The following is a 22,982-nucleotide window of genomic DNA, read 5'->3' on the forward strand; positions in this document are numbered from 1 at the left end:
TGACTTCAGATCTAAAAAGCGGATGGTTGTTGATGAGTTTTTTGTGGTCTGGGGTGAGGAGTCGATGATGGTGGAATAGATCTGATGTGGTGGTAGAACCACCACTAGCCACCATGAAATAATTTGTACACCAGAAATGATTTGTACACAAATCACAACTTAATAAAGTATATTCACACAGATAGAGAGCAAAGAAGGGAGGAGACAACACTAGAAGGTGAGATCTTATTAAAAAAATAATTAGATCTTACCAAAAAACATCAGAAGGCGGTGGAAAGAAGGCGATTTTTTGTCATTTCTTGTCAGATCTGATCACAACAACACTTTTTTGGCTTCAGATTTGCTCTGGCGAAGTTGGCTGCTGGAAAAACTTGACGAAGCATAAACCACATGTCTGGATGAAGGTGGAGATGAAACAGATCTGAAGGGAAAGGTGGATCCTCATCAGAAGCTCATAGATCTACAGTAGAAAAACGTAGATCTAGAGACAAATACCGTAGATCTGAGGTGGAAATTGAAGATCTGGAACCGGTAGAAGCTTGTACATCTGACGGTGGTGGTTCACTGGTGGTAGGAGACGACAGAGGAGGTGGTACGGCGGTCGAGGATAGAACCAAAAACAACATATCTGATCTGAAGAAATCGAACGTCCGTCGATGTGTAGCTGTCGTCGACGATGATAGTGATGTTATCAGATCTAAAGAAATCGAACCAAAAACAACATATCTGTCTATCTGATCAGATTAGAGTGACGTCGATGTAGATCTAGAAGTGTTGGTTGCAGATCTGAAGGTGTTGGTTCCAGATCTGAAAGCGGCAGTACCAGATCTGAAAGTTATGGTCTACCGTCGGCGATATTCTCCTCGTGGCGGCGGTGCCGGCGGTGGCACCGGCGGGAAGAGGCGGCAGGGATAAGAGAGAGAAAAAAAGAGTAAGTGAGAGAGTGAGTGATAAAAGTGTTTGAGTTTGAATAATTGGCGATGATAACTTATTTTGAATGTAAAACAAAAATTGATAAAAATACCTTTAATGAGATGGTTAACTTGAGATTAAAAAAAAAGTAGAGATATTGAGATTCAACCTCAGCTTACATATTTCTCATTTGCCGCTCTAATGCTCCAGCATACCGGCAGCAACAGCGTACGCCTGATCATAAATGATTATACATATATGTTTGTTTACAAATTTAGTAATCATAAATGATTAATACAATTGATGGCATAAAAGATGGTGGTGACAGAGGTGGTGGTGGTATAAGTAACGGAGGTGACTGTGGTGGGGTCGACTGGTGTCAGAGGTGGTGGCGGTGACAGTTATGGTGGTGGGGATGGTGGCGAAGGAGAAAGAAACGTGTGACACTGTATAATCATTTACGCCGGAGAGTTAGAGCGGTAGATGTGAAATACGTGGCTAATGTTGAATCTCAAAATCTCTATTTTATTTTTAATCTCAACGGAACATATATATATATATATATATATATATATATATATATATATATATATATATATATATATATATATATATTATCTTATAAAAGAAATCCCACTATTTCTAAAAATAGATTGAATAAAATAATAATATTTTTTAAGACGTCCAAATCATTAAGCTAATTGTACAACTAATCACTAATAAAATAATATTAAAATTTAAACAAACTCCTATAAATCTTCTCTTCCAAGGTTTTGACCAGATTTTTTTTTCATCCAAACAAATACTCAACACCCTATAATTTGGTCATTTCATGAATTTTCTTTATTTTTAATATGACATGTTTCCAAAAAAAAAACTAATGATTGAATTGAAAATAATTATTATCCATCGAAAAGAAATTAATTGCCAAAACAAATTATTTGTCGTCTGCCGCTTTGCACGGGTAAACGGCTAGTATATATATATATATATATATATATATATATATATATATATATATATATATATATATATATATATGTTTTGTTATCGTATGTCTTCATTTGATTTGGAATATCCAAATATATATTTAATAAACTTTGAATTAATTTTATATGTTAAACGTTACTGTTCTCGCCTTGATTTGATCATTAATTTGTTTTTCAAATTAAAAAAATTAAATTAACATAATATGGGGAATAAATAAAACGAGGGGTGTTTTTTTAGACGTAATAAAAGTCTTGGAGTGGGTTGCCACTTGCCAGCAAAAGCACAAACGTACACATCACCAACGCCACAAGTCAAAACAAACGGCTCACTGATTATTCAACCACTCTCTTATTCATAGATTCATTGTAGTCAACGCAAAGACCTGGTAAGCCAATTGAATTAGGTCGAGGCCAACAACACCCAATTCCGATTTTCAACCTTCTTTACTGCACAGACACTTCAAAGAAAATTCAGGTTCAAACCCACAGAAGGGGAAAAAAGGTATTCTTGTTTCGTTATTTCAGTTGATGGGTTTTAATTATAGAGCCTCCGAAGTGTATGCGCATCATGTGGGTGTCTTGAACTCTATTTTCCAATGAGAAACCACCTCTGTTTTCAGATTTTCTTCATACAGTTTTACTTAATTTTATTTGGTGTTTCTGGTATATGTCAAATCGAGCAGCAATCGATTTTGATCCGGTTGAAGAACGAATTACAGTTCAATTCTTCGTTATCATCAAAATTAGTGTCTTGGGACCCAAATGCAGCAGATTGCTGCACCTGGATAGGTGTTAATTGCAGCATTGGGGGTCAGGTTATCGATCTAGATTTAAGCAACGAAACGATATCTGGTGGTATTGATGATTCTAGTTCTCTCCTCCGTTTACAGAGTCTTGAGACGCTGAATCTGGCTGGAAATAACTTCAATTCCACGCCGATTCCTTCAGGATTTGGCAGTTTGACTAGTTTAAGGAATTTGAACTTGTCAAATTCGTGGTTTTCTGGCCAGATTCCTGGAGAATTGTCGCATCTGACAAAGCTTCAAGTTCTTGATCTGTCTTCTCTTTTCTCCTTTCGCTCACTGAAACTTGAGAGCCCCAATCTAGCCATGCTTATCAAAAACCTCACACAGCTTAAAGTTCTTCATCTGGATAGTGTGAACATATCGGCACAAAAATCAGATTGGTGCCAGGCTTTATCCTCTTCTTTGCTTGATTTGGAGGTTTTGAGTTTGTCAACTTGTCAACTTTCAGGCCCTTTAGATGGCTCCCTTGGGAACCTACACTCACTTTCTGTAATTCGTCTGGCTCAGAACAATCTTAGCACTCCAATTCCAGATTTCTTTGGGAATTTCAGAAATCTGACTATTCTGCATCTTGGTGCTTGTAATTTGCGTGGAACATTTCCCTCAAAGGTCCTGGAATTGCAGAAATTACAGAGTCTGGATCTTTCAAGCAATATGAATCTTCATGGTTCCTTATCAGATTTTCCTGTGAATGGATCCCTTCAAAGTTTAGTGCTCAGCAACACAAATCTTTCAGGAGCAATACCAGAATCTATCGGGAATCTTAAGAGCTTATCCCGGATAGAGCTTCCAAATAACAATTTCAGTGGAAGGATTCCCAAGTCAATGGAAAACCTCACCCAATTGACTTACCTTGACTTGTCCTCAAACAAGTTAACTGGCCAAATCCCATCCTTTCAGCTGTGCAAAAATCTTACCCACATTGACCTCTCAAGGAACAGTTTATCGGGTATCATCCCTTCTGCTCATTTCCAGGATCTTCAAAATCTTGTGTTAATTAATCTAAGGTTCAATACCTTCAATGGAAGCATACCTCCATCTCTGTTCAATCTGCAGCAATTGCAAAAGATACAGCTTTCCAACAACAATTTTGATGGCGTACTTACTGATTTTTTAAATGCATCTGCATCTTTATTGGACACTCTTGATTTAAGCAGTAACAAGTTGAAAGGACAAATTCCCAAGTCTTTCTTTCAACTTGGAAGACTTAATATCCTCTTGCTATCGTCCAACAACCTCAATGGCACGATCCACACAAGTGAATTCCAGGGTCTGAGCAACCTAACAACCCTTGATCTTTCCTTCAACAACTTGTCGATTATCACAAGCCCAATCCCCTTGCCTCGTCTTCCAAAGTTTTTCTCATTAAAGTTGGCTTCATGCAATCTTCAACATTTCCCTAAACTACAAAACCAATCAAGATTGATAAATCTAGACCTTTCAGACAACAAAATTGATGAAGAAATACCAAACTGGATCTGGGAAGTTCGCAGTGAAGGCCTTGCATACATGAACCTTTCTCATAACCAGTTAACTGGTCTCCAAGAGCCCTATGTTCTTCCTGATCTTGCTGTCCTCGACCTGCATTCCAATCGCCTCCACGGGGCGATTCCAATTCCACCACAAACTGCGACCTTCATTGATTACTCCAACAATCGTTTCAATTCCTCACTCCCTGAAACCATTGGCATAAACCTCTTGTATGCATATTTCTTTTCGGTTTCTAACAATTCACTCTCTGGGGAGATTCCCGAATCCATCTGCGATGCTACCTACCTCAAGGTTCTTGATTTATCAAACAATCTGTTCACTGGAAGGATACCACAGTGTTTAATTGATTCCGGTGGAAGTCTTGGGGTGCTCAACTTGGGAAACAATAATCTTACTGGTCGAATCGAGGGAATATTCCCTACCACCTGTGGTCTAAACACTCTAGACCTTCATAGCAACTCTTTGGAGGGGGAGATCCCACGTTCTCTTGCCAATTGCACAATGCTAGAAGTCTTAAACCTTGGCAACAACAAGATGAACGACACGTATCCTTGCTCTTTGCGTAACAATACGAATCTGCGTGTCCTTGTTCTGCGGAACAACAAGTTTCATGGGTCCGTGCGTTGTAGTGAACAACAACGCAACAACTGGTCAAATATTCAGATTGTAGACATAGCTCACAATAGCTTCAATGGTCCTGTTCCTGCAGATTGTTTCTGGCAATGGGATGCTATGATCAGTAATGACGATGGAGAAGCATCAGGTAAGAAACACCTAAGTTTCACAGTCTTATCTCTTGGTCCGATCTACTATCAGGATACTGTGGAAGTCACAATCAAAGGACTTGAGCTGGAGCTGGTGAAAATCTTGACAATCTTCACATCCATTGACATCTCAAGTAACCGTTTTTCTGGTGAAATACCTGACACAATTGGGAGACTCAATGCTCTGTATATGTTCAATGTATCATATAATGAGTTCACAGGCCCTATCCCCTCATCTATCGGGAATTTGAGGCAGCTTGAATCATTAGACATGTCATCAAACAATCTAACTGGAAATATCCCATCAGAGCTCACTGCTCTTCCATTCCTTTCTGTTCTTAATCTATCATACAATCAATTGGAAGGAAGAATCCCAACAGGCTCCCAGTTTCAGACCTTCCAAAACACATCATACAAAGGAAATATAGGATTATGTGGGTCTCCATTGAACAAAATATGCTCCACTTCAGATGTAATCAAACCAAAGCACACAACAACAGTTTTTGAAGATTCTAATGGATATGATTGGCAGTTTATATTCACTGGAGTGGGATTCGGGGCAGGTGCAGCCATTGTTGTAGGGCCTCTCGTGTTGTCTAAGCAAGGGAGAAACTTCTGGGACAAGTACACAAACAAGATTGTGGAGATTATCTGTCTGGTTTTGGGTATCCATTATGCAGCTTATGGGTTATTCAACCAAGATGAACATGATGAAAAGGAGACACAAGACATGGATGAAAGCTCAGATGAAGATGAATTTCTGTCAGAAGTTGATCAGTCTAAAGGTAGGTATTGTGTGTTTTGTACCAAACTTGATTTCTCTAGGAAACAAGCCATTCATGATACAAAATGCACTTGCTTTGACCAAACACCAACATTGTCTACTTCAGTGTCCACTTCTTCAACGGAAGTAGAGTCTCCATTTACCAAATTGTGAGTTTTGATATCTAAATATCTTTCTTTTCATCTCCTTCAGATTTTTCATATGTACATAGATACAGAATGTGAATTCTAGATGTAGGAGAATGGAGAAGAATACAATTGTTTCTATAATTATTACCTTCATAAGCTTCACAACATGGTTTGTGTAACACCCCATTTTTTCATAACAAGGTTTATGAACAATGATTCTTAAAAACTCCCAAGGGCGATTGGAAATTACTGAATACAATGGAAATAATAACGTACTAATACGGTGTATTGCATAGTTACATAGTCAACATAGTGTCATATGTTTTATACCGCTAAAATGTCTATTAAAGTCTTGTCATAACCAAACCTGTTAAGAACATCTATAATAGGAGAGCTTTATTTACAAAGCTTTTTGATGTCATTTCATTGACATATCACCAACCCAAAAAGCTTAACTAATACCCAAAACATGAGAGCTTTTGCATAATCCCATATGTGACTCATCAAAATTATTTATACTATTTTATGGCTTTTTGTATTAATTGGCTAATTACAATTGGTTGAATATATATATGGGCCCACAATAATGGTAAAAAAAAAAGCTCAATGAAAAGCTTGTAATTAGTTAACAGGTTTTCTTGAAAAAACTTTGAGTGAAAAAACTCCTCAAAGTAGGAAGAGAGCTTTTTCAAAAATGTTGATGCACTAAGCAGAGCATCAACCACCCTTATATAATAAGTAAGCACATCAAAATAAGGCTTATGATTCACCAAAAAAATGTTGTGTGCTTTGACAACAAGAGTTTCAAAGATCATATGTTATTACAACATTACATAAGCATAGTAACCACATTGTAAATTACAAAAAAAATTAGTGCTAACAACTTACTAAACTTTTGTGAGCACATCTCAGCAAATTGTGGCCGTAAAAGTGGGAATAGTAGCTTCCTGAACCTCTACGATTAGCGTTGTAAATGACTAAAAGTTTTATGCGTGAACCGTTCGGTCGGAAGTTTGTTTATTTAATAAACGAAGAAACATGAATAATTTTTTTTTTTGTTTGTTTAATTAAATGACAGACAAATTAGTAAATGTCCGTTTAAGTTTGTTCATGTTCGTTCGTTCGTTTATATAAATGCTCATTTTTCTTTCATTTATAATGGATACTTTTAGAACATATATATATTAGCCCAAGACAATAGAGGTTAGAACTTAAAACTTTCGGTAGAGATGTAAGGTGGAAAACCACAAAGGCTAAAAATGATAAACCTTTTTCATAGTTTGGATGTTGTATAAACATTTGTTCATCTTTGTTCATTATGTACGTTTATCTTTAGTTGATTTATGATTTATGGGTAGTATCTTAAAGAAGGACATGAACAAATTAAGTTATTAAATGAACGAATAGAAACAAGATTAATATGTTTATGCATTCGTGTTTATTCGTTTGTTCGGTTAAACTTTAAGGCTTAAATGAATGAACATGAACATGACCCCATTTTGTTGTGTTCTTTAAATCCCTACCTACAATTGCCCAACTTACATATAAGGAAACATTAAACTACCTAAAATAACTTCAACTAGTAAAACCTCTCGCGCCATTGGCACGGGTTCGAATAAGTTTAGCGAAATCTATGGAGACTTGATTAAAATTTGTAAAAGTCGTGGCGTTTCTAAAATGATCATAATGCAACAATTTCCATGTGAAAATATGTTAATAATCTTGACATTTTTTAGTATAAATAGAAGTACATGCAGTTTTAATGAAATGCCTAGAAATTACATTACCGTTTAGACTAATTGAAAGAATCGTTTAAATATTACAAACTTAGATGATATTTTTGCATTTTCACGGCAATAATGAATGTTTAACAAAGTAATCATAATACAACAAACTGCAAATGCTCTTTCGGTTGGGATTCCGACTCCGTACATCAAATAGATCTCCATGCGGGAGCAATTCGTAACCTGAAAATATTGAGAAATTATGCAAGTTACAGTGGTAATTCTTAAAATAAAAGCAATAATTTGACTTCAAAGATGGTTGAATAAAAGTATTATACCCCTTAATGATGATTACTAATGACAAAAAAAAATATAGCAGTTTCAATCAATTTAAAATAAAAATGGGTCAATTTGGGTTATATTTGATCATTTAACATATCAAGTAGGTAAATCAAAAAGTTAAATCTAAAAACAAAAGAGGTGGAAGGTTAGATAAAGTGGATCCAAGTGTATGCATCATTACTGCTTATAAAGTTAGATGATTATGTTGATACTATAACTTTGCAATTATATGATATTTTAATTAGTTACAAAATAAATCAACTTCTCAATTATATAAATGGGCCGATTTTGGGTTATATTTTATCTTTTAATGAGTCAAGGAAAAAAGTTTAGCTAGAAAAGAGAAGATGTGGGTGATAAGGGACCAAAAGTCTAAGATTTCCAAACTGCTGTGACAAAAACCCAAAGATAGTAAACTTTACTATTTCTTAGCCTCTTGTGAAGTATATATATATATATATATATATATATATATATATATATATATATATATATATATATATATATATATATATATATATATATATATACTAGCCGTCTACTCGCGCAAAGCGGCGGGCGGCGAATAATTTGATCTCTTTAGAGTTAAAACCATTTTGCGTTCACTTCGAGAAATGAATATTAAATGACACCTATTTTTCAAGAGCATTACCATACCATATTAAGGGGGTGTTTGGCTATGTTTTTTTAAAACAACTTATTAGGTTCCACATCACTATAAGTTAAAAAAATGTTTGGATTAAAATAACTTATTCCGGTGGGGAACCTCTAATACGTCATTTTTTCATAAGTTACCCTACACTTACTTATTAACTTATAAGCTAATAAACTAATAAGCAATAAGCTTTTTTGCCAAACACCCCCTAAATGGTTATTACTTCCATTTATACATACCCAAACCACTTGTACTGTTTATCGTCCTCTTTTTTTTTTTTTTTTTTCGTTTTCCTTAATTCCTTTATTAATTTAATGTCCTACTAAGTAAAATGCTAAAATATGTAAATAATAGTTTATAAAAATAAACCTTTAGAATATCAGGTGTTGTGATTCAAAAGTCGATAAATAGGCCTTTGAGAAGGCCAAAATACTCAGGTGTCAACTTGTTCATTGTGATTTTAAACCAAGTTTGGTCACAAATTAAAACATTTTCAACGATGGTATGTAATTCAACGATTCATATTGATTTAGGTTCTCGAAACCTTAAAATATTGAACAAAATCTATATAGATACTTATAATATGGACAACAATCACCGTAATCAGGAAGTCCATGTGATGAAACTTGATATTATAAGGACCAATGATGAAAAAGGTTTCATTTTTAGACTAAACAAGATGAAAAATATACAAACTACCTTAATCATGTCAAATCTTGTGTTTAACCGTTCTTTATTGCAAAAGTAAGATGCCAAAATATACAAACTAATGATAATACAATGCTCTAAGTGACCCTCTTGGTTGAGTTCTTTGAACCTGCAAAGCCAACATATTAAAGAAACATAGTAAAAACCTTTTTAAGAACAAACCTGATATAATAAAGTCTTCACCCAATATATTTATAAGATAAAAATATAAAAGTTAAAAATGATGAAATCAATTACAAGTAAGGATTAAAATAAAAACTTGTTAAGAAAGAATCATCTGCAGGAGGGATATTTGAATCAACATGTATTTTCCGAAGGTTTCAAATTTTGAATTATCCGAAATTCAGGGAATGAGATAGAATTTATTGAGAAATATAAGGATTCAAAACACAGATTAAAATTTAATAATATTTTATTGATGACTACTTGTGCTATTAATTTAATGATTTGAACATCTTAAAAAAATAATATTATTATATTCAATCTATTTTTAAAAATAGTGAGATTTCTTTTATAAGATAGTATATATATATATATATATATATATATATATATATATATATATATATAACCAAGCTCAAATAACAAGGAAAATTTTGATAGAAAAGTAAGAAATTTTTTATATACATACTTTTTTAGCAAATAAACAAAATGATCGATTCAAAAAACACCTTCATGATTCAATTTTAAGTCAACCAAGAAAATATTCACTTTTATGACAATTTTAACAAATAGCAACAAAATCATCGTAAAAATGAAATCGAGATTTTTTTTTTGTTTTTTGTTTTTTGTTTTTTGTTTTTGTTTTGTTTTGTTTTGTTTTGTTTTTTTTGTGAATCATGTTATTTTAATTCATATAATGATTCATTTGTTTTGTTTCCTAAAAAAATGCCCATTTTTTTTTCCTATCAAAAAAGATTCTTACCGGATATATATATATATATATATATATATATATATATATATATATATATATATATATATATATATATATATACATACTAGTAGTCTACCCGCGCGATGCAGCGGTGAAAATTAATTTCAAAACGATAATTAGTTTCCTTTCAATGGCCTATTTGGCATGTTAAAAAGAAAAATATATTGGTTTTGGGTTTAATATAAACATTACATTGGTATTTATTATTACAAATAAAATTCTATTAATATTTTGGATAAAATAAAAGCTTGTTGATCGGTTATAAAGTATAATACGATAGGTTATAAGCGATTTATAGAATAATTATGTTATAAAAGTTAAAATATAGTTATATGATATTATATGAATATTTGGTCGCGAATAAATCTTAATGTTTTATCGTAATTTTATATGTTATCACATAAATTTAACTTTATTTCGACAGTTTTTACCTTTTAAATTAGCTATAGTATATATTTTTATCTTCTAACGAATCATCGTTTTAAAGAATAATTTTGTTATAAAAATTAAAATATAGTTATATGATATTATATGAATATTTGGTCGTGAATAAATCTTAATGGTTTATTGTAATTTTGTATGTTATCACATTAATTTGACTTCATTTTGACAGTTTTTACCTTTTTAAATTAGATATAAAATATTATATATTTTCATCTTCTAAGAATCACTATTATTTTATTTAATATTATCAAAAAAAATTTACAGAAAGAAAAATGCATCATTGAAGAAACATTAATTGTTTATTGTTGTTTCTCACGTTTTGTATGTCGTTTGTTAGTCTTTTGACAATGTTTAATTGTCAAATTCATATCACAACTAATAAGGTAAATACTTGTGGGTAAATCTAAAAAAATAAAATGAACAAGGGACAATGCCCCAAACACTATTCTTATGTAAGCAGTAAAAATACGTTTAAAAATGACAATTTTTTTTTATTTTGTAAATACGTTTAAAAAGTTTGAAACGCTGAAAAAAGTTAAAAAGGTAAATCGTAAACATCAAACTACATCGCATATTTGTTTAAAAAGTCTTTTAAAAGGTCAAAATTCTAAAAATATAAAAATCTTGTTTGAATTATTTAATATATATATATATATATATATATATATATATATATATATATATTGTGCAATTAATTGGTATTATTTCTTATATCATTAGAAAAATGTAGTTTCATATTAATGATTTTCTGTGAAATATATATTTTGCTAAAATTTGTTAGATTTTAAGACATTTCATTCATAAATTGGTGTTGTGAAAAATAATGTTTAAGCACAAACAAAAATAAAAGAAGGTTAAAGATGATTACGTAAACATACATTTAACTCATCTAAAAACGATTTGTCTTCTAGGCTTCAAACGCATATTAAATTAAATTTTACTATTACTATTTGTATTTGAATTTTATCTTTTAAAATTTTTTAAATATTAGTTAATATGCTTTTATATATATATATATATATATATATATATATATATATATATATTATTGTATGTGAAAACATACTTTAACATTTTTAATTAAAATGTTTTTATATAGTTAACTATGTTAAAAAAAATTATCGATATTTATATTAATATTAGAAATTTTAGTTTTATAGGTTACATTATATACTTTCTTTTGAGTTTCGTGGAGTGTATGAAATTTTTTGGGAACTATCAAGTAATTATTATCCATTAAAGCTTTATGGTTATCTATCAGGTTTATTTATAAAGATAATCATAGTTTACCAATTTTGAGATTTGACAGCTTGCTTTTGGTACCTTTACATTGAAACTGTACACATAAATTAGTAAGATGTCATAATATTTATTTTATTATTAATTAATTGTTATTTTATTAACTTTATTTGGTTTTATAATATTTAATTTTATCATTTATCTTCATTTGTAAATAAAAAGATATAACATTATAAAAATGTTTTATAGATTTATATAATATCAACAAAAGTTTTAAGCTAAATTACTTGTAAAATCATAGCAATTAAATTTTTTCCTATATAGATCCATCTCCATTAAAATTTAATATTTAAACTTAAAGAAAAGAAATTAAAACCAAACTTAAGGATGATGAATTTTAATAAATTGATCGATAAAAAGGGGAGTCAAGTCATGTAAAAAGGTTTTTACGTTACAATCGAAATACAAAGAATCAAAAGCATTCCACCAATAACTTTAGAAACAACATGACAAGCATTGTCCTAATAATTTTACAAACAACATCACAATCCATTACTAAAAAGTAAATAATATTTAAAAATTGCAGAAAATTAACCATTTTCTTCTACCTGAATATATAAAAACCAAACCACACTCGATCACCATGCAGCTAATCAACTATTTATAAAAATAATGGTCCAACTTCCATAACAAAAGAAAATAAATGATGACATACAAATATACAATCAAATTTTCAGAAAAAAAAAAATCAAATCACAACGATATCAAAAACTTCAACAAAAAAAAAACAAAATAATACAAATTGAAATAGAATCCCTGGAAACCAAAGATGAGGATAATGTTGAGGCTTATATTTGTATCTGAAAATACCGAAGAATGATTATCAGCTTCATGGTTTTCAACTGATGGAACTAAACATATTTGTTTCAAGATCTAAAAACGCTAAAGAGAAGAACGGGCGCCTTCTTAACTTAATAGTAGTAAAGGTATTGGTAGGTTTAAACGGATTTGTGTGTGGATGGTGAACACAAATCACTACAAATGGTGATGGCGACAGAGGATAAATGGCGGCAAGTTAGACAACAACCATTTTGCAGGTGGATGATGGTTGTGAACGCCGCAATTAAGCTTCTTTACAAACACAAGAGGTGGAGACCCGATATCTATGGAGACTTTGGAAGAGTTATTCAAAAAGTGTGATGTACATCTAATCCACCACCGGTTTATATACTAAAACTGTTTGATTTTTATTGGTCGGTTTTTAGGCACTGGGATTATCAATTTTTAATCTAACCCTTTCAAATAAAATCTAATGGCTAACAATTCTTCTCTTTGTTTTTAAGACTTTAGTCTTAAAACTTTTGGTCTTCTTATCGTATATATACATTATAAAGTAGTAAGATAATATATATATATATATATATATATATATATATATATATATATATATATGCTTAGATTATTGTGTTCTAACTATCTATTACATGTTGAAAATATAATTAGTATTAATTAAATCTTTAGCATTTAATATGTATTAATTACTTTATTAAAATAACTAAAATTGTTGGTCTACAATGAATCTTACATACACACAATAAATAGTAGAACCATTCGAACCTATATATATATATATATATATATATATATATATATATATATATATATATATAGGGCTAGGTTATTTTGTTTTTTACATTTATTGGGCTAGAATGCACCAATAGAAATTTAGTAAATTAAATAATTATAGATATGAAATGATTTCCATAATTATATGTATATTAAATGATATCCATAATTATAATTCTTTTTTTATGGAAACTAATTAAATCCGTCGTTAATGCCAGCAATAACATTCTTTCATAATAAATTTGCATCTAGGTTTTTATATATGAGTTCGTACTTTGTCTCAAGGCTCAATCATTTAAAATACAATAAAGTTGTATGAAATATGAAGAACGAGAATGTATTCTACTATAATACACTCTTATTCTGCTGCAATACACTCTCATTCTTCTAGATATGAATTTTTTCTGAAAGAATTTTATTGTTGACATTAATGACGAATTTAATTAGTTTCCATAAAAAAGATTTAAAAGTATGGATAGCATTTAATATACATATAATTAATATAAAATTCTTATTGGTGCATTCTTGTACACAATAGATGTGAAAAACATTTGAACCAATGTTTTCACTATCTATTAGAGAGAGTTAGGTTCAAATGTTTTCACTATCTATTGTGTGCATGTATGATTGATTCTGGACCAATCATTTTAGTTATTTTAAGAAAGTAATTAATGCATATTAAATATTGAAGATGTAATTAATATTCATTATATCTTTAACATGTAATATGCATTAATTAGTTTCTTAAAATAAATAAAATGATTGGTCCAGAATCAGTCATACATGCACACAATAGATAGTAAAAACAAAATAACCTAACCATATATATATATATATGTATATATATATATATATATGTATATATGTGTGTGTGTGTGTGTATTAATAGTATTGTTCCACATTAATTAATGGTTACATTCTCCCACCTGCCATGTTCTACCGGTCAAGGGTTATGCTCATGAGTCGGCTTTTTCGCCGAGATAATCGAATTTGAATTCCTACCAACGTTTGAAATTTCTCAACTATAAAAAAACATATTGGTATCTTATATCTATATTTATATTTATATTATTATACTATAAATGAAACATTTTTATTTTCATCATATCTATTTGTAACCCCGTAGCCCTTCAACTTTCTATATTTTATATAAATTTTATTAATTTAAATCCTCTTTAATAAATGAAGGTTTTTTTTGCCACATGTCAATCTCTCATAAGTTTGGACACTTATCATTTTATGGAATTTTTGAAATAAATACTATCCATTTGTCAAATTTTGGTTTGTTTCATTTTTTTAATATTAAAGTCATATACTTATATATGTAAAATATTAAATATCATATATAAGATATTGAATTGCAATAATATGTTTTTTCTTATTTTATAGTTGTACAATAAAAGATATTTTTTATTTACACTTTAATGTTTAGTCTTTTTTAATTCAACCCGTATAATACACGGATTTCAGACCTAGTATGTTATTAAATGTAAAAATTATCATGTGATATTTGGCGCAAACGCTTTGAAACCCACAACGAACTTGGAGTATCCAATGAAACCACCAAATGAGAAGGGCCCAACAACATAAGACACTACATTAATTCCATTATCGAGATGTGGATATACGAAACAATCTCTAAGTAAATGCTTTAGGTGATTTGAAGAAAAGTGCAACTTCAGAACAAGTATGGATCAACCACGAAACCTTTTTTCGTGACAAAAAAGATGCAAATGTCATCCAATTGGATATATATATAAAACTTGGTAATATTGCTATGGGAGATTCCTCGATCACCGAATATTTCACCAAAATCAAGAATATCGTTGACCTTTTCTATAAAATTGACGCCACAATCCCAGAAAAATCCCTTTACCTATACTAGCAATGGTTTATCTCCTAAATTCGACTATATATGTTGCTAGTATGAATCCACATCGCTCCCGCTCCCTACATTTTTAGAAACTCATTCGATTCTTCTACCTAAGGTTCAATTGATGAATCAAATTTCCAATTGGTCTCAACAACTTTCACACTTCTACCACTCTTCTTGTGTTCCTCACATACCTTTCTTACGGATGAAATAACCTCAACCAATTCATAATTTTCAAAATTCAAGCCCAGCAATAATTTGTTGCAACCCAACAACCCTAAACCCAACCCAATAATGGTTAGGCCAAAACCCAACCCAATAATTTGTCGTTTTCTTTATCTAATGGTATTAAATATCATATCATCTTCTTAAATCAATTTTCTAATTTTCTTTGAGCATAAAGTATACAGTACACCCCTAAGAAACACCACAAATTCTAATTGTCGTGATTAAAACACCGAAGTGGATTTGATCTTTTAGTATTATTTATCCAACAAATTAAAAACAAACGATGGAAAATGTGATACTATTGTTCTTTCGACTCTAACTGCCACGTGGATGGCAAGGTGTCAAGAGCCAGCAAGCTATTCTAACCTGCTACAACTCTTAATTAAACGTGTCAACAACCCACAGAACCTTATTCATCTACGACACTCCATAAGCTTCTTACACGTCAAACATCACAACAGAAAACAATTAGTTTCCTAATCTCAAGACACTTATTCTCCAATATCAAATAAGAAGATATATATTATATATACAAGATCTTGAATTAACTTAGAAGATCCAACAATGGCGAATGCAAGCGATGAGTTCAGACTTACATCTTCCGGCATCGATCATGAAGGCCGGCTGCCAAGAAAATACACATCCGAAGGCCAAGGTATATATAACTGTTACTCCTTTCATTACTAGATTTTCAGTTGGGAAGATTAATTCATTAGCTTGATCATTTGATATATCAATGTTCGAACTTTCAGGTACACAGAAAGATATTTCGCCGCCGTTAGAATGGTACAACATTCCTAGTGGGACGAAAACATTAGCACTGGTGGCGGAGGATATCGACGCACCGGACCCAAATGGTCCGCTGGTTCCGTGGACTTTGTGGGTGGTGATCAATATACCACCAACCTTGAAAGGGTTGCCGGAGGGATTTTCCGGCAAAGAGGAGGAGAAGGGTGGCGATTTTGCTAATATCAAGGAAGGGAACAATGATTTCAAGCTACCAGGGTGGCGTAGCCCAAAGTTGCCGTCGTTTGGACATCGGTTTGAGTTCAAGCTTTATGCGTTGGATGATGAAATCGATTTGGGAAATAAGGTAATTAAGAGATTTATTAGTTTCTTAATTTACGTGTTTATATGGCTAAGTTGTTTGGATTAATCCATTATCCATATATAGGTGACCAAAGAGAAGCTGGTGGAGGCTATTGATGGTCATGTGGTTGGGGAAGCCGTTCTTACAGCAATCCATTGAACAGCAGAGTTTCGTCGTTTTTAATGAATCTTGAATAATGCATACTTGATTTCGATTTTGTACGGAATTTTCTTTGTTGCCATCGTCTATAGAAATATCAAATACATATGTTTTCTTTTTGGATAAACAGGACAAAAACCACCAAGTTTCCACTAGAATTTTAATGTCATGCTGTGCATTTTGTTTTTTAATTTTTACAATTTTAACTGTCTTATTATTTTTAGGGCTTGCAATCGGGTTGTGAGTTGACGGGTCACATATTGACGGGTTAACGGGTCAGAAAATATAAACTCAATCCAATCCATATATTTGGGTTGGTGGGTTGGAAACCTCAATCCAATCCCAACCCATATAACTCGAGTTCACTGGTTAGTAGGTCGCATGACCCTTTTCATAAATAACATATTTTAAAAAAATGAGGTTTTTTCAACATAAAGTCATAAAATAATTGAAACTATTAATATAAAAAAAGTTTTCAACGTAAAGTCTTAAAATCAAATCATTAACATGTAAATACAATTGAAAAATGAAAACATTCAAATGTAATTGTTCAAAAATATCAAAAAACCAGTTTTATAATTCATGCTAGAATTCACGTTTCTTCTTCCAATACCGACTTTTTCATAATGAACTTCAAATAGATTCAAATATCATAAAATTAAATTTATTCATTCATGCTAGAATTCACGTTTCTTCTTCCAATACCGACTTTTTCATAATGAACTTCAAATAGATGCAAATATCATAAAATTAAATTTATGATATTTTGAAAGCTACATCAATAACTTTATGTCGTCTGCTATTTGTACTAAAAAGTACTCACGATTTTACGAATACGAAAGGATTGCGTTCTTCCGTTCTTTGTTTGTGACTGGATCGTGAGTATGTTGTATATGTGTCCTCTTTTTTGATTAGGGCACCACAAAAAACTAGCCACACGATTATATGAATATGCAAAGAAATACAAAGTCAAATGATACGAAATATTACGAATACGATAAGTCCAATTACAGGAATTACTTGACAAAGGCTTTATTCAACCGAGTACCTATCCTGGGGGGTGCTCCAATATTGTTTGTCAAGAAGAAGGATGGTTCAATGCGAATGTGTATTGATTACCATGAGCTAAATAAAGTAACTATCAAGAACAAGTACCCACTACCTCGCATTGACGATTTGTTTGATCAACTTCGGGGTGTTAGCTATTTCTTGAAGATTGATTTGAGATCTGGCTATCATCAGTTGAAAGTACATGAGCAGGATGTACCGAAGACTGCTTTTCGTACTCGTTATGGGCATTATGAATTCCTTGTCATGCCATTCGTTTTGACAAATGCTTCTGCTGTATTCATGGATATGATGAATCGAGTGTGTCATCCAATGCTTGATAAACATGTCATCGTATTCATTGATGATATTCTAATCTATTCCAAGTTTGAGGCTGATCATGCCTTTCATATTCGTGAAATATTAGAACTTCTTCGAAAGGAGAAATTATATGTTAAATTCTAGAAATGTGAATTTTGGCTTCGCCAAGTTCAATTTCTCGGCCATGTGATTTCTGGTGACGGTATATCCATAGATCCTACCAAAATTGAAGCCGTTCATAATTGGGAAGCGCCCCGTAATGTTTTTGAAATTCGTAGTTTCTTGGGTCTCGCGGGATACTACTGTAACAACGTAAATTTCAAAACAATTTTTCACTTTTTAATAATGCAATTTCATTCATAAAAATTTCCAATTCTCAATGTATCACATAACAAATCCATAAAATCACATCCCAAGATCAAATATATGAAACTCCGATAGTGTGTACTGGTCATGCCGGCGTCTTCCCGTGATCCTCACTGGTACCTGAAACACATCACACAAACACTGTAAGCACAAAGGCTTAGTGAGTTCCTCAAAATACCACATACAACACATACGCCACTTGAGGCTACAGTATGACCCTCCCGTCGATGTGTCTCAGCGGGACCCTCCAGTCCCGTAACTCGTTGGACCCTCTGGTCCGGTCATAGCTCGTCGGACCCTTCGATCCAGTCTGTATCGTTGGACCCTTCGGTCCGGTCTATATCGTTGGACCCTCCGGTCCGGTCTATACAACATACCGCATACATACAACCAAAATGCACATAATCTCAAACATACACATAGCATACAAGACCCTTCGGTCTACACATAATACCACTCTAGGTAGTGTATAGTAAGAATACTCACCTCAGGTATCTTGGATAATCTCGCACACGAACACACTGGTCTAGCCCCCGCCTAAACACATAAACAACACTCTCAAATAAATAATGGCTCTCAAAGGCTAGATTAAATCCACTCCTACAATTCCACAGAAGGGTAAAAAACCATTTTACCCCTCCCTGACCCAAAAGTCCAAAGGTTGACCAAAACCCTAAAAGTCAACGAAAGTCAAGAGGAGGCAGTATGCGGTGCGTACCTTCTCTGTACGCGGGGCGTACGCCGGCAAACCACAATCGGGGTCTCAACCCCTTACGTTGCGTGTACTGAGAGTTACGCCCAACGTAAGTCTCAGTTTCAGCATTTCCTTGGATTTTGGTCTTAAATGGTTAAGACACTCATTCAACTTGCAGATCTGACTTTCCTTAAGCCTCTTATCCCATAAAGTTGGAACCTTTAAGCCTTTGCATGGTTGTAAAGGTCCCTACACACTCTAACACCTTTCTTTCTTCCTCAAAAGGTCTAGATCTCATGCATGGCTCAATATTCACGTCCAAGATTGCATTTTTATGAACATACAACCCTTGTAGTCCTGAAATATGGTAGATCTATGCCAATGGAGACCATTTGCTCATAAAGTCTCCACCTTGGGACCAAAAACCCTAGAAATTGGTCCAAGAAGCACACAACACAAATGACAAGGAAAGTTTTGAGCTTTTTACCTCAGAAAGAAGCTCCAACCTCTGAAATGCTCGGATATACTCTTGTCCACCAACTCCTAGCTTCCAAAATGGCCTCCTCTTCTCTTTCACCACCTTGAAATGACACTTTGAAGCTTAGAACACCAACACACAAGCTAGAAACGAAGGAGGACTCTCTATTAGGGTCTCACTCTCAGGAATGGTGGATGAGGATAAGGCCTTAGCATTCCTTTTATAGTGCACAAGCCACAAATTAGGGTTTACATCTGGGCTCGCTACGCCCAACGTAGCCCTGGGTACGCCCAGCGTACCTAGGTGAGTCCGCGTCCAAATTAAGCGCGCGAGTATGCACAGCGTACTCTTCAGTACGCCCAGCGTACTCACTTGCCTAACATTTTATTTTGAGGGTAACTTGACAACTTGGGAAAAGGAGAAGGGTTTAAGAGACACACCTGAATTCGGGATGTTACAATTCTTCCCCATTAGAACCAGACTTCGCCCTCGAAGTCTCATGCCGCAAACAACTCTGGATGCTGCTCCCGCATCTCTGACTACGGCTCCCAAGTCAGCTCGGACCCTTTCCGATGTTGCCACTGGACCTGAACCCGAGGCACCTCCTTATTCCTCAGAACCTTGACCTTCCGGTCCAAGATCGCGATCGGTCTCCCAACATAATTCAGGCTCGCATCCACCTGAATATCCTCCAGTGGTACCACTGCCGACACGTCGACTATACACTTCCTCAGATGAGACACGTGGAAGGTATCATGAATCTGGATCAATTCCGTAGGTAGCTCCAAACGATATGCTACCTTGCCCACCCTCGTAGACATTCTGAATGGACCGATGTACCGGGGCCCTAACTTGCCCCTCTTCCTGAATCGGATCACTCCTTTCCAAGGAGACACCTTCAGGAGAACAAAATCTCCGACCTGAAACTCGAGCTCGGGTCGTCGCCTATCCGCGTAACTCTTCTGGCGACTCTGAGCTGTCAACAACCTCTGCCTGACCTGCTGAATCTGCTCTATCGTCTGAAGCACGAAATCAGTGCTACCCAACACTTGCTTCCCGACCTCTCCCCTGCAGATGGGAGTCTGACACCTCCTCCCCCATACAACAACTCAAAGGGAGGCATACCGATACTCGAATGGTGGTTGTTGTTATAAGAAAACTCAGCCAACGGCAAGTGCGTGTCCCAACTTCCTCTGAAGTCCAAAACACATGCTCGGAGCATGTCCTCGAGCGTCTGGATCGTCCGCTCACTCTGCTCGTTCGTCTGTGGGTGGTAGACGGTACTGAAATGCAGCCTCGTGCCCAAGTCCTCATGGAAATTCTTCCAGAATCTGGAAGTGAAACGTACATCCTGATCTGACACAATCGAGATCGGCACTCCATGCCATGATACCACCTCCCTCACATACAACTCTGCCAACTTCTCTGTAGAAGAGCTCTCTGTAACGACCCAATTTTCAGGACCAAAAATTTCATTTTAAAAACATTACTTTAGAAAATATTAAAAGCTAAAAACATTGTCTGATCAAATCATAACACAAGTGAACCATGTCTAAAAGCCAATTCATACATTCAATCAAAATATCAGAGTACAAATCCCAGTGAAGCTCGTAAATGCGGAAACCGGAGAGTGTGTGTGTGTGACATGCTGCTACCGCGCCGGCTCCTTTCCCCTAGCTAAGGAGGTACCTGAAACCAAAACTGAAGACTGTAGGCACAAAGCTTAGTGAGTTCCCCCGTCGTACCACATACCATACAAACACGTAACATACATACTGCCAGGCTATTCTCGGGTGCCTGACTACCCGGTACGGCCGTTCTGGGGTGCCGTCCTACCCGTGTCAAGCCATTCTGGGGTGCTGACTACCCATGTCAAGCCATTCTGGGGTGCTGACTACCCGTCGGTCCTAACAACCGACCACGGGGACTGGTCCCCTCATACTACCTCTATCGCATATAACATAACAAGCCAGCATGCAAACATATCATCATATACTGTCAGACGTATCTGGGGTGTCTGACTACCCTTCGGTCCTAACAACCGAACTCGACTACTATCACATACAACGTATCATGCTAGTATATAACATATCAGGTAGTAGTAAACCTAAATGATATCACAAAGACAATCATCTACCATACGTCTCCTACTGGTGGGTCGGCGTTGTGGCCTTAGACCCACCGCTACTGGAAGGTAACTCACCTCGAAGTAGCTGCTGATCTGATCGGGAACTGACTGCCTACTGCTCCTACTGCTGCTGCTCCGGAAATCCTCCGGCTGCAATTCCCACAATATACCCAATCAAACACTGCGCACTGACCTTTGGGTAAAAAGACCATTTTACCCCTGACCATGCCCTAAGTCAAAGTCAGAGTCAACTTTCAGTTGACCCGACTCGCCGAGTTGGCTTTCCAACTCGCTGAGTCCCTATCCAGACGATTGTCCTGAATCCCGATCCTACCCGTCGAGTTAGGCGACGACTCGACGGGTTTACCTTCTTAACCAATATTCAAGTCCTTCATCCTACTCGCCGAGTTGTATGAACAACTCGTCGAGTTCATCTTCATCCGATGAACACTGATGCTACGACTCACCGAGTTGTATGAACAACTCGTCGAGTCCATCTTCATCCGAAGAACACTTATGCTGAGACTCGCCGAGTTGTATGAACAACTCGCCGAGTCTGTTCTTGATCTAAGGAGATTGCCTTGAACTCGCCGAGTCAGGGCATTGACTCGCCGAGTACCTCCATAGATGAGTTAAGCTTCCGACTCACTGAGTCATACCCCGTGACTCACTGCTCACTCGACACTACGAAAAGGGGACAAACTCGGAGACTCGCGAACAGACTCGCTGAGTCATATGAACGACTCGCCGAGTCGTTGCCATGCATCCACTAAATTCACAGATTTGCTCGATTCCAGTCCATGCCATTCACAGATCTGGACTTCTAGGACACGAATCACACGTAAAGTTTCCAACTTTACGTGTGGATATTCACCAATATGAATTTTAGGGCTCAAAATGTCTCAAAAGGGTAGATCTAGGGCTAACAAGCAACATGGGGCCATAAAGCTAACAGATCTGAGCTCCTGGAGCTCAATCTTGCTTAGATCCAGAGGCCAAACATCTTATTACGACATACAATGCACATACAAGCTTGGGGATTTGACCAA

At 34.5% G+C, this 22,982-nt stretch overlaps 2 protein-coding genes across 2 annotated transcripts; both read left to right on the top strand.

Moving 5' to 3' along the window:
* Positions 1 to 2,206: 2,206 nt before the first annotated feature.
* On the top strand, positions 2,207 to 6,100 carry LOC145072670 (receptor-like protein 7). Its single transcript, XM_079019134.1, has one exon. It carries the CDS (start codon positions 2,498 to 2,500, stop codon positions 5,897 to 5,899), a length of 3,402 nt encoding a protein of 1,133 aa, XP_078875260.1. The 5' UTR covers positions 2,207 to 2,497; the 3' UTR covers positions 5,900 to 6,100.
* A 10,053-nt stretch (positions 6,101 to 16,153) lies between these two features.
* Positions 16,154 to 17,090, top strand: LOC145073652 (PEBP (phosphatidylethanolamine-binding protein) family protein). The gene is made up of 3 exons (XM_079020173.1): positions 16,154 to 16,305; positions 16,403 to 16,743; positions 16,825 to 17,090. The coding sequence occupies exons 1-3, from the start codon at positions 16,215 to 16,217 to the stop codon at positions 16,897 to 16,899; spliced, it is 507 nt and encodes a 168-aa protein (XP_078876299.1). The 5' UTR covers positions 16,154 to 16,214; the 3' UTR covers positions 16,900 to 17,090.
* Positions 17,091 to 22,982: the final 5,892 nt, after the last annotated feature.

The sequence above is a fragment of the Lactuca serriola genome, chromosome 9 (genome assembly GCF_051521515.1).
Source record: "Lactuca serriola cultivar US96UC23 chromosome 9, Lser_US96UC23_V15, whole genome shotgun sequence".
In the NCBI taxonomy this organism is placed as follows: domain Eukaryota; kingdom Viridiplantae; phylum Streptophyta; class Magnoliopsida; order Asterales; family Asteraceae; genus Lactuca; species Lactuca serriola.